Source organism: Misgurnus anguillicaudatus, chromosome 11 (assembly GCF_027580225.2).
Source record: "Misgurnus anguillicaudatus chromosome 11, ASM2758022v2, whole genome shotgun sequence".
Lineage (NCBI taxonomy): Eukaryota > Metazoa > Chordata > Actinopteri > Cypriniformes > Cobitidae > Misgurnus > Misgurnus anguillicaudatus.
The window spans coordinates 1,106,688-1,121,115 of record NC_073347.2 but is presented as its reverse complement, the minus strand read 5'-3'; the positions used below and the strand labels follow the sequence as shown (position 1 = coordinate 1,121,115).

Genomic DNA, 14,428 nt, shown 5'->3' with positions numbered 1-14,428 from the left:
TACCCCACGAGTCGGATCGTGTAAGCTCACTTTATTTTGCTCGGTTAGCTTTTCCATTTCCATTTTTCATGTGAACGGCGCATGGTATCGCACTAAACTGGCAGTATAAAAACGGCCTAACACTCAAGACTGCGTGTTAAAATATCGTAGCCACTGGTAAGGAATTTCCCGATTTGGTTCTGTATGAGGCATTGTGAATACTAAGTCATATCTACCTAAATAAAGAAAGACGTATAAAAACACCACCTGACATTAACTCATATCATAATACAGAGCCTCTCCTTCAGAGAATCATTAGTCTTAAACGAATGATGATTGGCTTTATTACAGGAAGGCAGGACCATATTGAGATTTCCCTCCATTTATAGCAACAGAACCAAGACGTCTTGTTAATGTCTTTGATATTTGCCCATTAGCCATTTTGAGATGACTTTGCAACAGTTGTACACAGTTCAAAGAACCGTACAAAAAACACAACAACTTGGCATATCGATTTAGAAATGACTAAGAGTTTATATAACACAATAGTACACTGAAATACTGTGTGCAATAGTGGTACGACTGTTCATGGTCTTCTGTTTGCCGACGAAATAATAAGAGCTTGATGTGAGCTTGCTGTCTTGTGAGCTTGCTAAAGCTTGTGTGACATCAGTGAATGACCACAGAGAGAAATCTGCTTGACTTATACACAGATCCATTGTTTAAAAACCTTCAATGTCTTTCAGCTGTCACTGGGAAGGCACTGAGAAGAAAGACCTTTCCAGAACAAGACACTGGAGGACTACTGACTACTGACACAACAGAGTAAGCTATGTGTTTGTCATCCATCAGCAATCCCCCCTTATAAGAACACACGTGGTATGAGCAACAAAATCATGAGACACCTCGGGCAGGTGGAAAGTCTCAAGATTATCTTCTTAAAGTGACAGTTTAGCCGAACATGATAGTTCTGTCATCATTTACTCAACCTCATGCCGTTCTAAACCTGTATGAGTTTCTTTATTCTGATAAATACAAAAAAAAAGATATTTTGATAAACAATGGTAAGGGCTCAGTTGACGGTACCCATTGGCTTCCATAATAGAAAAAACAACCCTAGTTGGCCCCTCAAACTCATAAAGGTTTAGAACAACATTAGGGTGAGTAAAATAATGACAGAGTCTATTCCTTTAAGTCCAATTAGTAACAGCAGAGTCACTATGCCATGATTCAGCTTGCAAACCAAAGCATTCACACAAGAATTCATACCTAACCCAAACCTGCCTGAGTGCGATGGGAGGGGGGCCTCCCTACTCCCCCAAAAGCATGCTCTTAGACTGCACTTTGACCGATCCAAGCCTGGCACGCTTTCGTCATTAGGATGCGATTGTTTTGAAGAAACCAGAAAGTAAAGCACTCTCTTAACACTGGAACCCATTATGATGTTAAGTCTATGTTTTTTATTTTGAGTCTTTTGGGGTGCGATAACACATAGTCCTCTCACATTATATTGCTTAGTTGATCTGTCGCGTGTGCAGACATTCACGTAACCATGTTGCACACATCAGAAGGTTTTACGAAGGCAGATGAACGTGAGAGGTGACACAATTGACGTCTCTTCTTTTGAACCACACTCTGGTGCGATTTTCGATCATGCTCGGTACAGAGCAATCACGCTAGTCAAGCGAACCAGGCTTTGGGGGAGCAGTTTGGTTAAAATTATGTGACTGCGCCCTAAGCATATCTGTGGCAAATTTGTTAAAAAAGCAGCAAAAAGTAGTGCAGAGGCAAAACACAACTTTAAGGAGATTTCAGACAATGGCATTGTTAAGAATGGAATACTTATGCACACTTTTTTTTGGTGCTACATTGCATCTTTCATCCAATAAAGGGTATCCATTTACGAGTATCTTATAAATATAAAAATCTATGACAGTCTTACAGTCTGCCATTACACCTTTTATCACGTTTTGTGTAACTGTTGTCAAACTGAACTGTCTTAAGGGCACGTTATAGTTGTGCGTAGGTCCTACGGCGTTTTCATTTATACTTGTGCGTCGTTGTCCGCGTCGACGTGCAAACATACGCGCAGACCACTGGTAGGCAGTATCCACGCGTGTAACCATAGTAGCAGCGCGACCGTCACAGAAGAAGAAGCTTGGCAAGTTAACCCACAAACGAAGAAGAAACAGCAACTTGTTGTGTATGATTTGAGAAGACCAGCAATGATGGAAGTAAATAAACAGCGACTTTTGTTGCATTTTGTGTTAAATCACTCCTCAACTTGGCTCATCTTTGTTTTCACCGTCGCAAATGGAAAAACCCTTGACGCAGTTTTTTTTACCTGACGGAAGGGGTTCTGGTGGACCAATTGTGTTAAAAATTTTGCGAGGTGCACGTCAGGCTACGCAGAGCTACGCACAGGCTACGGCGTAGAACTTACGCATGACTATAAATTGGGCTTTACACCATGACACATTGCTAATCTACACCATTTTATTATGGACTCGCTAAACATGGCTTTATTTAGACATTTTGTGAAACAAGCCATGAGGTTTAATGAAAAAGCACTACAGTATATAACTTCTGCATCTGGTTTAATCATTTGTTAATAAAATCTCATGTGTGTTACTCATTTTGCGTATTTACATAGACTTTTTGGTAGGTATTAAATTGCACCTGTCAAAATGAATCACGATACCTGAATGAGGTTAAATGAATGTGTAATCAGTTTGAGCCGGTTGTGATCTGGGAATAACAAACATCGGAATGTTGCGACTGTCCAATCAGAATCAAGCATTCCTGAGAGCTGTAATACTGGGTTTTTAAAGGATGCCATTTCCAAGTAGATGTGGGAGTTGTTACTGAGAATTAAAGTTTAGGGAAAAAAATGCAGAGAGTCCTTGAGCCAAAAGATAAGGACAATTGTTTCTTTTGTACATACGTTTTTACAGAAAAGCAATAAAGTGGTTCTGTTGGTACTTTATACTGTTCTAAATACTGTAAACTGCGTGGGTAAATTGGTTGAATATGGAAAAACTAGTTCAAACTGAATCAAAACAATTACAGAGAATTAGCTGTTGGTAACTGCATGCACTGCATAAATATAGTTGTAGCAAAGCTTAAAACATTTTGGATCAATTATTTATATTTATGTTTGTTTCATGTTACCTTAAAGTCATGAGAGATCCCTTCTTAAAGGAGTTAAAATTTTGTGTGTTTTTCAAAAGAGATGTCAGAATAACATCAACCTGTTTCATCAAACATCAAATTTCATATTACTTCAAGAAAATGACAGTAAGCTTTTTAAAGTAAATCAATAATTATGCTTCTCATCCAGCCACAGTGAAGGAGTAGTAGTGTGTAGTAGTGTTGACAAAACCTCATTCATATATTATAGTAGTATAGCGATATTATTACAGAAGCTTTGTAGCTACTCTTCAAGTAACACATATAAAACACAAACTATATTGTCAAGGTTCATTACCAGCTAACTTAGTAAGTGTACAGATAATAAAGTCATGTGAAGACATTTATATTTGCTCTAGACTGGAAAGATGATCTTTCCAATAAGACTCGAGGGCTGGATTGCTTTCACTTGGACACACTTGGAGGGTCTCATACCTCTTTCGGCAAAGATGTTAGTCGATTTCTGTCACAGTTGAAGTTGGATAGTTTCTTTAGCTTTCCGATACTTCTTGGCAGGTTCTGAGGGAAAAATACATTCCTACATCAATACATATCACTACTGTAAAAGAAAAATCATCCTTTCTAACATTTTAAAGTTCCCCTGCAGTCAATAATTTTATCACTTAAAACTCATCTTTGAACATCATTAGTCTCCACCTCCAGTCTTTCAACACCACTTCAGATATAAAGGTAAATAGATGCTACATTCAGCAGTTCTAGACACATAACTGCCAGTTTCACACAATGCATATATGAACTGCAATCATTTCAGCCGAGTCTGTCTAGCATCCATGCATATCTATATTGGGGTTTCCTTCCAAACATGAAGAGAATAACTACCAGTTTGCTGTAACAATACACTTGTTTTTGAAAAGTTTCAGGCTTGATTTTCTTACCATACTAAATTTCTACAATTTAATAAATAGTTCAGAGGGAAATAAAGGCAGTGATTGGTGCACTCGGGTGATTTACATGACATGGGAACTTACCACAAGCTGGTTTTCAGTAAGCACCAGTTCAGTGAGGCTTTCACAGTCACCTATGCTCTCAGGCAGCTGGACTAAGCGATTTTGATCTGCTTTCAATATCGAAAGCCGTTTTAATTTTCCTAAAGGAGAACATTAAGATCATAATGTAAAAATCCCACACTTCAGTTTAACACTACAATGAATAAACAGTTTGAAATAACAAAACCAGATCAGTTGTGCTGATCAACTCTTAAAGGAGACATTTCACAAGACTTTTTTAAGATTTCAAAAAAATCTTTGGTGTCCCCAAAGTACGTCTGTGAAGTTCAAGCTCAAAATACCATATAATTAATTTATTATAACATGTTAAATTGCCACTTTGTAGGTGTGAGCAATAACGTGCTGTTTTTTGGGTGTGTCCTTTAAAATGCAAATGAGCTGATTTCTGCACCAAATGCCAGTGCAGTGGTCGGATGGTGCAGATTAAGGGGCGGTATTATCTCCTACTGACATCACAAGGGGAGCCAGATTTCAATTACCTATTTTTCACATACTTGCAGAAAATGGTTTAAGTTACTGGGTTGATCTTTTTCACATTTTCTAGGTTGATAGAAGCACTGGGGACCCAATTATAGCACTTAAACATGGAAAACGTCAGATTTTTATTATATGTCCCCTTTAAACTAAGGTTTATTTGATGTCTTACATTCAAAACATAGGCTAAGACGACTTATTTTGCTTTGTCACTATACTCTCTTTCAATAGGATCATAATCCTGTTTCTGCAGGTAAACACACACAGACCCTGCTGTCAGAGGTTAGATGCATAAACACTGACCTATGCTCTCTGGGAGCATGTCAATGAGGTTCTGGGACATCAGGAGGTCAGAAAGGGCAAGGAGGTTTCCCATCTCATCTGGAAGGTGCTCCAATTTGTTCTCCGACACATCCAGACATGTAAGGCTTCTCATGCTACCTAGTTCCTGAGGAAAAGACATCAGACAGGCGCACACATGAATGCAGAGATGCACAACCACATCTTTGCAAAAGCCTTAAAGGATAAAGTGAAAGTTAAAGCATTTGATCATAACAAACAACAGTTTTATTAAAAATAATGTTGAAATGTATTATTTATTCTTAATGCCATTCAAGCATCAATGTCTATATTCATGAAGGAGAGATGTACGTGTGTTACAAAAGGAAAGCGGTGTCGGCAATCACAACTAGTTGATTTATATCTTCTAAATAGTGGCGAAAACGTTTATGCTACTGAAGCGGGTAATTATTTTAGGAACATTTTTCTTAAATCAAGGATGGTCCAGGACCCATGTGAGACATTTGGGCACTTAGTTTTCATTTCCTGTACTGTTCGTTGTTTGTCTATATTAAATTCATGCTTAATGTCTGTGCTAAATTTTTTAAACTACATTTTTTTCTGTCGAAAATGTAAGAGGTGCTTGGGCCTCAATCCCTATTGTTGAGCCTAGGGATGCACGAGGATTAATCACGTTTAATCTATAGCAGAATAAAAGTTTTTGTTTACATCATATATGTGTGTGTGTGTGTGTGTGTGTGTGTGTGTGTGTGTGTGTGTGTGTGTGTGTGTGTGTGTGTCTGTGTGTGTGTGTGTGTGTGTGTGTGTGTGTGTGTGTGTGTGAACTGTGTATAATAACTTTGTATAAATAAACGAACACACATGCATGTATATATTTAAAAAATGTTTACATGTGTATATACATTTGTAGATTTATGTATCATTTATATGATATATATAAATATAAATACTTAATATATAAATGTATATTTGTTCTTAAAATTATATATATATATATATATATATACAATTATAATTATTATTCACAGTTCACACACTAATATGATGTAAACAAAAACTTTTATTCTGCTAACAAATAATCGCGATTAATTGTAATGCATCACTAGTTGAGCCCTATAATGAATAAAACAAGCAATTCACTTTGATGATGATGACAACACTCACTGCATGGAGTCAGAATACATTATATGAGAAATGGAGAAAATGTTGCTGACAGCTATCTAGAAAATGACATCAACAGGACATTTCAGAAATACTTTACCGGTGGTATTTCAGACAGCTGGTTTCCATCCAGCCAGAGGTCCTTTAGGCTGACAAGATAACCGATTGTTTCGGGCTGCAAAAAAACAGGTTTGACAGGCTTCAGATGGAGCAGCAAGTATGCAGTGGGAGACTGTTACCGCTGTGCACGAGACTGCACACTGTTAAATATTTGTGGACCGGTGCAAGCTTTTAGTAAATTTGACCCTTAAAGATGCATCTTTTGCCTCTCTATCACCATATCTGCTTAAAACATAAGGTAAGGAAAAGACATACACATAAAAAACTCTTTTCTGATTTTAACATTTTGGTTTTCATCTTTAAGAATAAATCACTAAATGTCAGATACTAAAGCCTCATGTAGCCAGCTCCTAATTATAGTTATTAGCAGGGCTGGAAATGGGGGGCCGGATAGCAGTTAAAAATGACTCAACATTATGATGTATTATTTTATAACACTTCACAGTTGCAATGGCACTTTATGACTGATGTATTGGTTTCATTTCAGACTTTTGCTTTGATTTATAATATCCATAAAAATGTTTACACTCTACAAAATTTTTCTTTAACCTGAGAACAAATTTATTGTTAAAAGTTTGTGTGACTTAAAAAATAAAGAAAACATAATTAAGAGTAAAAGGCGATTTATAGTCGTGCGTAAGTTGTACGGCGTAGGCTATCCGTAGCCTGTGCGTAGCTCTGTGTAGCCTGACGTGCACCTCGCAAAAAATTTAACAGCCCGTCAGATATACGCGGACCCCAAGCGCTGTGATTGGTCCACCAGAACCCCTCCCCTCAGGTATAAAAAATGCGTCATAGGTACTTCCGTTTGCGACGGTAAAAACAAAGATGAGCCAAGTCGAGGAGTGATTTAATTCAAACTGCAACAAAAGTCGCTGTTTATTTACTTCCATCATTGCTGGTCTTCTCAAATCATACACAACAAGTTGCTGTTTCTTCTTCGTTTGTAGGTTAACATTTGCCAAGCTTCTTTTTCTCTGACGGTCGCGCTGCTACTGTGGTTACATGCGTGGATACTGCCTACCAGCGGTTTGCGCGTGTGTTTGCACATCGACGCGGAGGACGACGCAAAAGTATAAATGAAAACCGACGCGGAACCTACGACGTCTCAGCTACGCACGACTATAACAAGCCCTTAAACATTACACATTGTAATGTATTTAGTTATTTTAAACTTAGAAATAAGAAATCTAAACTAAGCAGTGAATTTCTGCCATTTCTAGCCCTGGTTATTAGTCATTTTAAGAGCAGGTCATACATATCTTAGCACTTACCAAAGTATACAGTTCATTGTTTCCTATATCAAGTTCTTCAAGTTTCTGAAGTTGAGACAGAGACCTGATTGGATCAAAGCAGAAGAAATATTTGTTTGGATTTCTCTCTGGCACAAACAAATATACACAGGAAAGTGCACAAAAATGTTTGTAAGGTGTACACTTACTCTGGTAAATAAGTCAGCGCATTCTCTCTGAGTTCCAGTGATATCAAGTTACAGAGGCTAGGTGAAAAATGAAAAAAAAAACAATCGCACAATCATAAGTCAAAATGTTCACTACCATTCATACACAAGTCACAGAAAAGAAAATGCCACTCGCCGTTGAGGGCATAGCACAAAGTTTCTCATGTACTCACCAGGCGCAAAATTTTGCCAATACAAACCCTATAAGGCCACTGACCACAATGTTTGCTCTGCTATTCTTGTTGTTTTTTGATGCTGTTTTTTTTTTTTTACAAAAAAATCTGGATTTCAATGCAAGCCAACTGTTCCTGCTCATCTCCACACTGGATATACTCACCATTAAATAGTGATCCAATGGGTCACAAAAGTGTTTTTCCAGTTACAGATTGGATGTTTTTTTTTCAGATCAAAAAAATAGGGGCCACTGTCTCTTTAAGAGTGAGTTCTGCACAGAGTCACATATACTGTAGCCTTTTTCGCAATTCTCTTCACTGCAAATTGCAAATATTCTGCCACAAACTGCAAGTTTGGAAAATAACTGGTATGGTGTATCTGATTCTCAACCTGTGGATTTTTTAAAAGGGAGTTTGGGAACTTACAGCAAAGCACAGATGACAACAGGTTTACCCGAGAAAGTGCAAGCTAGCACTAAAAGGTAAAGCTAATAGCAATGACGCTGGTATGACGATTCTCTCAGACCTATCAGTGATCTACAGTGTTTTTGTGTCACGTTTGGTATCAGCTCGGGTCACTTTAAACCCCAACCGGTGGTACTAAAAAAAGGTGGTACTAAAAAAAATCGGGTACTACGTACTGCACCCAGTAAAAAGGTCCTAAAAGTAAGCTGTTTGTCAGCAACTCCGAAAATGTGACAGATCGGACAAGGGCTCGGCATACTAAAGTCAAACAGCAGTCAGGTTTGGCTACTAAAAGTAAAACAGAGAAGAAATCAAAGGTTTACTGGGTGACAAACCTGTCAACATTGGGATTTGAAAATAAGGGAAATTTCCCAACCTTTTCCAACATTAAACCCAAGCCCCGGCTGGTTCAGGATGACTTTCTGTGTAGTATCTGCATGTACACTTTGGGTACTCTGGTTTCCTCCCACACTTCAATGACATGCAAGTCTAGGTGGACTAGAGATGCCAAATTATTCTTCCCCCAAACAGATTTGTGTGTACATTAACTGGTTCTCAACATGAATATAACCATAGATGCTGGAATAGCGTTAAAGAATTAATAATAAATACTGTTTTGGTTTGCTGTTCATTTACGATAACTGTTTTCTAAGAACTGAAATGACAGACACATATGCTTTATGGTTTAGTGGTAACTGCATTATGCTCACTGTGAGGATAAAAACAAAAAGAAAATGTCAGTATTAAACACTCTGTGACTGATATCTATAAAATTCAAAAGCCCCTATTTATTTTCATAATTTTACATTTGGTGTGTAAGTGTGTGTTAGTACATGTTAACAATCTACAAAGTTACAAATCCCAAAGTCTACAATGTCGCAACTGAAATCTTTGCCATATTTGGACGAGATTATATTTTCCAAACAACGTTTGCGTTTCAACGTGTCCTCCACGACATCTGTGATGATTTTATGCAACCGATTCGGACAAGACTGAAATTCTCAGGCAATTCCATTGGGTGTGTTCTGTTTCGTGCATTTGGGCATTGCAGAAGATCATGTGCTCTGGACACGTGTTTGTGATGTTTGAAATTTTGCTTTAAATTTAAAATGATTACAGAACATGTCATTTATTAATTCAATATTAACTAATCAAAATAACTTATACAAATCCTACTAAAGTAGCCTACATGTTTTATTTAACTTAATAACAATTTATTATCTACATTAATTACCATTCCGGAGTGGACAAAAATAAGGTTTAGTTTTTTACAGTACATGATACAGATATTACAGTGGCCAGTCTTAACACTGTAAGAGATTTGGCTTTATTCTGCAGAGTGAAAAAACATGCATGTCTGAATGAATGGGACGCATGAAGTACAATATACGTGGACTGGATTAAATTTGTCAGAGGACCTCTGAGTTCAGGGAAAAACAGCAGGTAAATTGAGGTAAATTAAGGTCATGACATAAAAACAGACATGGCCGATTGGGAAAAACACAGAGGATCTCTGAATAGCACGATTTTCTCAGTTAAACTAATCCTGTCCGAATAGGGCTATTGACTACAATGAAAACAAGGATTGTAATGCTGCATTCAGACCAGCTGCGGTAGAGGCGTCAAGCGCGAGTGATTTCAATGCTAAGTCAATGTAAAGACGCATTGACACGCATCTGGAGGTCTCGCGATTTCGTCTCATTTGCGCGTCTAGTTCAGGAGAATTGAGCGGGAAACGCGCAAGTTGAAAAATTTTAGCTTTGGAAAAGCGTGCCGCGTTAACCAAAAATGTGCCACGTTAACTAATCAGGAGCTTGCTCTCGTAGTGACGTGATTACAGGAAGTGAGCGGAGTCGCAGAAGCTCCTCACATGACGTGTATTTCCCCGTGAATCTTTCAATGACTCGAATTTCACGCGCGAATGAAGCGAGTAAACTTAAAATGTCCAAGCTGCAAACTAGACATGGCAGATATAAATTTGACACCTCAAACACGGCTGGTGTGAACCCACGGTAAGGCAACAGTTTACATCCGTAACGAGTTAACGTGGACTTGATGCACATTATCATAATTCTCAGCGCTTCTGACTCACAGCCTGTAAGTAGTTTATGTTTTCATATGTAAAGAATTTGTTTCTGACTATTCAAACCATGATTCAAACACGAATTTTGTGCAATGTATAGTAGCGCTTGTTTGTCGTTTCTACGCTCACAAATGCAGACATTGTTTTATGTTTTATTATCCTTATCTTACCAATCTGTTACGTTCTGCTCAAGCCACGCTGGCAAAGATGATCAATCAGCTTGGTCATTTGTATTTTTTCTGGATCAAATTCAGGCTTGTATTTTTGCTTTGGGAGCCAATCTTCCAAATATGGTAAGGAGAATTTCATTTCCATCACACACTTGAGGTATTCAGAAAAAAACACAACGCACTGCTGGACAATCGTATCACGCCTAGCTTGTCAAAATGATAAGCTTTGTACAAATCAACAAGTTTGATACTTGGAAAATAATGTGTTTTTTAACCATAAACCACATAAATACATTGCATAACAACAAATACACAAAATAATGTTGTTTTTAGGGGCTCTTAAAGTCAGCAGTGACATTCTGCCTCTCCCCGTCCCCTGATGCTTTACTGAGTCAAATTCAACCATAGACAGGAAACAGGAAATCTTTCTTTTCCTTTATTCAGGCATTTCATCCTGGGCAACAACAGCATTACGGTTGCTCTCAAAGGGACGGTTGTATTTGTAAGACTATATGATTGTATTAACTCATTTATTACATTGCATTATTTCCTCTGCAATCAATTACTACTGGTTTTAGTAATAACTCAATTAATACCTAACTTTGAAAGTAGAGGCCTGGGACAAATAAGTATATTTAAGTGTAAAACTATTGTATTTTAAAAAATAACTGTGGTCACACGTCATTGGTCTGTGATCCATCATTGCACAGGTAATAAAATGAGATGCATTTTCCGATACCAAAACAGGGTCTTTCTTGGGTAAAAAATACCATATACATGTGATCAGAGAGCCCAAAGTGCTTTGAAATATTTTAGATGTAAACACCAATATTTAAGCCAGAAAAACTAGTCTTTCTGAAGAGTATTACTCCCTCCTCCATATTATAGGTCATACATTTATCAGATACCCATCACTCTCACTGTCATCATTTCTTACCCTCTTTGCAAATTAGCTGTGATTTTGTTACCTGGCTTGGAGTGAATGATTGACAAACGTCTCATGATTTCAGTGTTGGACAGATCAGTAGTTTCAATTAAATGAATCAGTTCAAATGACTCATTATTTAGTTTGCGAATCGGACATACGCATTCTGTGCTAATCCCACCTGGACTCCGCAAAACATTTATGTTAACAACACGGAAAACATTTAATCGCTGGATAGGATTTAGTCTTTTAACCTTTCCCCATTATAAAAAATGTATAATCATAAAATAGTTGGTAAGCCACATAAAATAAGGGGGTGGGCCGGATTTGGTTTTAACTCTAGAACACCCCTGCTCTAAAGTAAAAAGAGCAGCACATCCCACAGTTGTTCAACTGGATTGTAATCTGGGAAATTTGGTAGGCGAGGTCAATACCTTAAACTCTTCCAACATGTTCCTCGAACCATCATCCAAAAGTTGGCTCAAGCTTACATTACGGAAAGGGTGTATAAGGAATCAAAACTCCATGGAAAACCTTTTTTATAAAGAGGTGGAGACAATGTTTAGGTAGGTAGCATGTCAAATTCACGTCCAAATGAATGCTTGAACCCCAAAGGCTTCCCAGCAAAACATCATCTCTATCCACCAGCTGGTTATCATCCCACAGTGCATTCTGGTGCTGTCACTTCTAATGGCAAATGGCACACACGTACATGGCCATCCCTGTAATGTTAAAGAGAACAGGACTTATTGGTCCTGGCATTCTTTTTCCACTGCCTCAAGATTCACTTCCGACAATCGCATTCTTATTGTTGGTGCTTTCGACTGATCTTTTTGCAGGCAGCACCATATGCTTCAAAGATTGATGCACTGTGTGTTTTGACACATTCCTCCCATAAAGGTCATTACATTTTTGTGTGACTTGGCACAGTATACTTTCTGTTGGCTCGTACCATTCGGGATAGCCTTTGTTCCCCCGGTGCATTCACTAGCATAGATTGTCCCTCCTCAGACTACTGTTGGTAAGTTCTCACCACTTCTGAAATGGAACCCAGAAGCCTTAGGAGACACTGACACAGTCGCCTTGCCATCATAATTTGACTATAACTTGTCCTGCCCATCTTATTTACCCAGACCTTAAAATGTGGCCTTGTTAGGGAAGATGAGCCGCATTTGATTTACTGGTCCTAATGTCCAAAAATCATCAATGTAAATTACCTTGAAGTGTTACATAAAGCTAACTAAGGTTGCACCAAATGTTTGGGAACCGAAATTATTCGTAGCAAAACTTATTTTCGGTGTTTAGCCGAACAAGTGAAAAGACTGAGTTTACAGAAAAATTTCTTTGATGATGCGCTTTTTGATGCGCATCCACTGCTCAACATAAGTTATGTTAGTGCAGTGCAACCTAAAGCTAACATTAGGGCTGCGCGATTTGGGTAATTTTTCCCATTGCGGTTATTGCTGCTAATATTGCGATGTGCGATTGCGATTATACTAAATGGTATCATGAGTCAACTTGATGGGTTTTAAGGAAAATCCACACACAGTTTAGCTAAAATGTGTATTTGTAAAACTAGAAATGTTTTCGTATTGCCACGTGATGTAGCAACTGCTCAGTGTCAGTATCCTAAATCCAAAATACCGCCATACAACAGACATAGTTTTTTTTTTTTGCTACCAGATCACTGTCAACCTCCTCTTCATCCATCTTCGCTCTGGTATAAGTGACGACGCACACCACACACGTGCATGCCACACGGTGCACTGCCTTTTTTGTTCGTTTTTCTTTCTTTTTTTTAAACAGCAAGGAAAATCATCAAACTGTTATCAGAAAGTTTGTGTTAACAAGTCCTCACATTTATTTATTTAATATTATTGCAACATTTTGCTGTCATATAATTGCACAGGCTGACATTGCGATTGCGATGCGATTAATTGTGCAGCACTAGCTAACATAAAAAAATCTTGGAAATACATATGCAACTTGCGTAAAAAATTTACTAGGCAAACAACAATAATAGCATATCAGTCTAATTATGGAGGGCCCAGGCGAGCAGATCAGAACAGCTTTATCACTTGCAATGTGTTACTATACATTGTCATTATTGCTATATTATGCTAAGGATTGTGAGTGTGGTGTCATGCCGAAGGAAAGCCATCTACAAATTGCTTGACCCAGCAAAAAAATGTGCAGTGGCTGGAAAACTAACTAAAATGTTTATTTTAAATATATTTATACCACAGGCTTGTTGAATGCTTTATTCTGATTGGTTGAGAAATGTTCCACGGGTAGTGTTTATTATTTTTCGGTAAAACGCACACCTAACCTGTCAAATGTCTTAAAATAACCACCAGAGCAATATTTGTGGTAACCGTGGTATAAGAGGAATAATTGATTCCTTTGAATTATTCGAAAATAATGCACACCTTCGCGTCATGCTGCATTACCATCAAAATCTATAGTTTTAAACTTTCTTAAGCAAAACTAATTTTTAATATTCCACTGAAACATCTGAGTCTGACACAAAGCAAGTTGAATGTACAAGTCATTTGGCAACATGCTTGAGTATAAAGTAAAATTGCTTATTAATTTAAACTTACAAAAATAAAAAATAGCATTGACCTGAAAAACAAGCCCTCCATCAGCCTGCAGATAGCAGCTGGAAAGCAGATATGCCAGTTTGTTCAGATCTTTATGTATGATTATATTCTGTATGAAGGGGGTTGGCTACTATCTGAGGCTGTGCTGTTTTTGTTTGACATTGTTTAATTCTATTGCCAAAAGTTCACATCTGTGTATTGTATTGGTATTGGTTGAGCAGATGTTCATTAGTGATATTACATGGGGGTCTTCGTTGGGTTTTTTAGTACGGAGGTAATGAGAATTTAAAGAAATTCTT

General features: G+C 37.8%; 1 protein-coding gene across 1 annotated transcript in view; it reads right to left on the bottom strand.

Moving 5' to 3' along the window:
• The window catches only part of lrrc1 (leucine rich repeat containing 1), a 50,756-nt gene that overhangs the window by 13,584 nt on the left and 22,744 nt on the right, over positions 1-14,428 (bottom strand). Inside the window, exons 5-10 of the mRNA XM_055169895.2 lie at positions 7,693-7,749; positions 7,526-7,589; positions 6,232-6,306; positions 4,974-5,118; positions 4,158-4,276; positions 3,604-3,687 (exon numbers count right to left, since the gene is read on the bottom strand). Coding sequence (XP_055025870.1) covers positions 3,604-3,687; positions 4,158-4,276; positions 4,974-5,118; positions 6,232-6,306; positions 7,526-7,589; positions 7,693-7,749 — 544 coding nt within the window. The remainder of the gene's footprint in view (positions 1-3,603; positions 3,688-4,157; positions 4,277-4,973; positions 5,119-6,231; positions 6,307-7,525; positions 7,590-7,692; positions 7,750-14,428) is intronic.